The sequence below is a fragment of the Acanthisitta chloris genome, unplaced genomic scaffold, assembly GCF_000695815.1.
Source record: "Acanthisitta chloris isolate BGI_N310 unplaced genomic scaffold, ASM69581v1 scaffold319, whole genome shotgun sequence".
NCBI lineage: Eukaryota > Metazoa > Chordata > Aves > Passeriformes > Acanthisittidae > Acanthisitta > Acanthisitta chloris.
Window position 1 is genome coordinate 19,188 of NW_008690578.1, and position 1,727 is coordinate 20,914.

Genomic DNA, 1,727 nt, shown 5'->3' on the forward strand with positions numbered 1-1,727 from the left:
TATAGGAGTCTCATTGAAGATTCGAGCCTGGAGCATGACACAAACACAACCCAACAACAGTTACTTCTCCTCCACCAGGAAAAGCAAAGACATTCCCAACCAAGCAGTTTGTCATTGTAATTCACTCCGAACAGATGCCCCAGAGAACACAGAGTTGTCGCTCAGCTCATGCCTCTTTAGTTTGTAACCTCCAAGGACAAGGAATGTCCCCTCTGGAACTGGCAAAAATGCCTTAAAACACAACATTTTTTTTCCTTCAGGAAGAGCCTCCTGAGATGCCTCATGGCCACGTGGAAGGCACAAACCACTTGTCACCTAATTATCCTACAAACCCCCTAGAAAAAGTTACTTCATTTACACCCTTTGTGATTTTGAGTGAACTCCAGGAATTTAGCCATCCACATTTCCACACAAAAGTTCCTGAAGGGAAAAGCAAGGAGTTAAACAGCATCGGGCAGGGATTTTCTTACCTCCTGCAGCACAGCACTCTTCTCCAGGTGCTGGAAAGGATTGGAGCCACTACCTGAGGAACAAAGAGATCTCTCAGTTAAGGAAAGGAATTCCTCACCAACACCAATAGATCTGAACACGCAAGAACAGCCCTGGAACTTGACCAAGGCACCCCAATGCAGGAACATTCCTCTTGGGATAACTCCTGTTGTCCATCAGCAGTTTTGTTCACTTCATTAAACTCTATGTTCAAAGCTGAGCAAAACAAGAAGCATTTTTGGCACAGGCAGAAAAGGAGGGAGGGAAAAAAAGGTGTTCACTGGCAACTTTGCCTTAATATTCCCTTTGCATAAAGGGATTTGCCCCTGGGGTTTTTTTCCCAGAATCCCTGTTTTTATTCCTTCAGGCACAGAGAGCTCTGAAGGCATCAGGGCAAGGGGATGAGCACCTGGAACAGAACTGAAACCACCTCAGAGCCACAATTAGACGTGCAAATACCTCCAAACCTTCAGGGCTGATCCTGATGCCCTCAGCACCACTAACCCCTCAGCTCAGCATCACTCAGCTTAGTGCCCCTAAACCCTTCCCTCAGCATCCCTAAATCCCTCAGTTCAGCACCACTAACCCTTCAGCTCAGCATCCCTAACCCCTCAACTCAGTACCCCTAACCCCTCAGGATCCCTAACTCCTCAGCTCAGCACCCCTAAACGCCTCAGCATCCCTAACCCCTCAGCTCAGCACCCCTAAACCCTTCCCTCAGCACCCCCAACTCCTCAGCTCAGCACCACTAACCCTTCAGCTCAGCATCCCTAACCCCTCAACTCAGCACCCCTCAGCTCAGCACCCCTAACCTCCTCAGCATCCATAACACCTCAGCTCAGCATCCCTAACCCCTCAGCTCAGCACACCTAACCTCCTCAGCATCCATAACGCCTCAGCTCAGCATCCCTAACTCCTCAGCTCAGCACCCCAAAACTCCTCAGCATCCCTAACCCCTCAGCTCAGCACCCCTAAACTACCCCCTCAGCGCCCCCAAACTCCTCAGCTCAGCACCCCTAAACTCCTCAGCATCCCTACCCCCTCAGCTCAGCACCCTTTACCCTCCCCTCAGCACCTCTAACCCTTCACCTCAGCATCCCTTATCCCCCTACCCCATACCCTCCCCTCAGCACCCTAACCCTCCCCTCAGCACTCTTTACCCCTCCATCCCCTCCCCACAGGCCTTGGCGCGCTCAGCCCACTCAACACCCTCTCCCCGCAGTACACCACAGCCCCTC

At 51.4% G+C, this 1,727-nt stretch overlaps 1 protein-coding gene across 1 annotated transcript in view; it reads right to left on the minus strand.

The window, feature by feature from the left end:
• COPG2 (coatomer protein complex, subunit gamma 2) overlaps positions 1-523 on the minus strand; it is a gene marked incomplete at its 5' end in the record, with an annotated part of 16,611 nt that extends 16,088 nt beyond the window's left edge. Inside the window, 2 exons of the mRNA XM_009081842.1 lie at positions 3-27; positions 471-523. Of these exons, the coding sequence (XP_009080090.1) occupies positions 3-27; positions 471-523 (78 nt within the window). The remainder of the gene's footprint in view (positions 1-2; positions 28-470) is intronic.
• Positions 524-1,727: the final 1,204 nt, after the last annotated feature.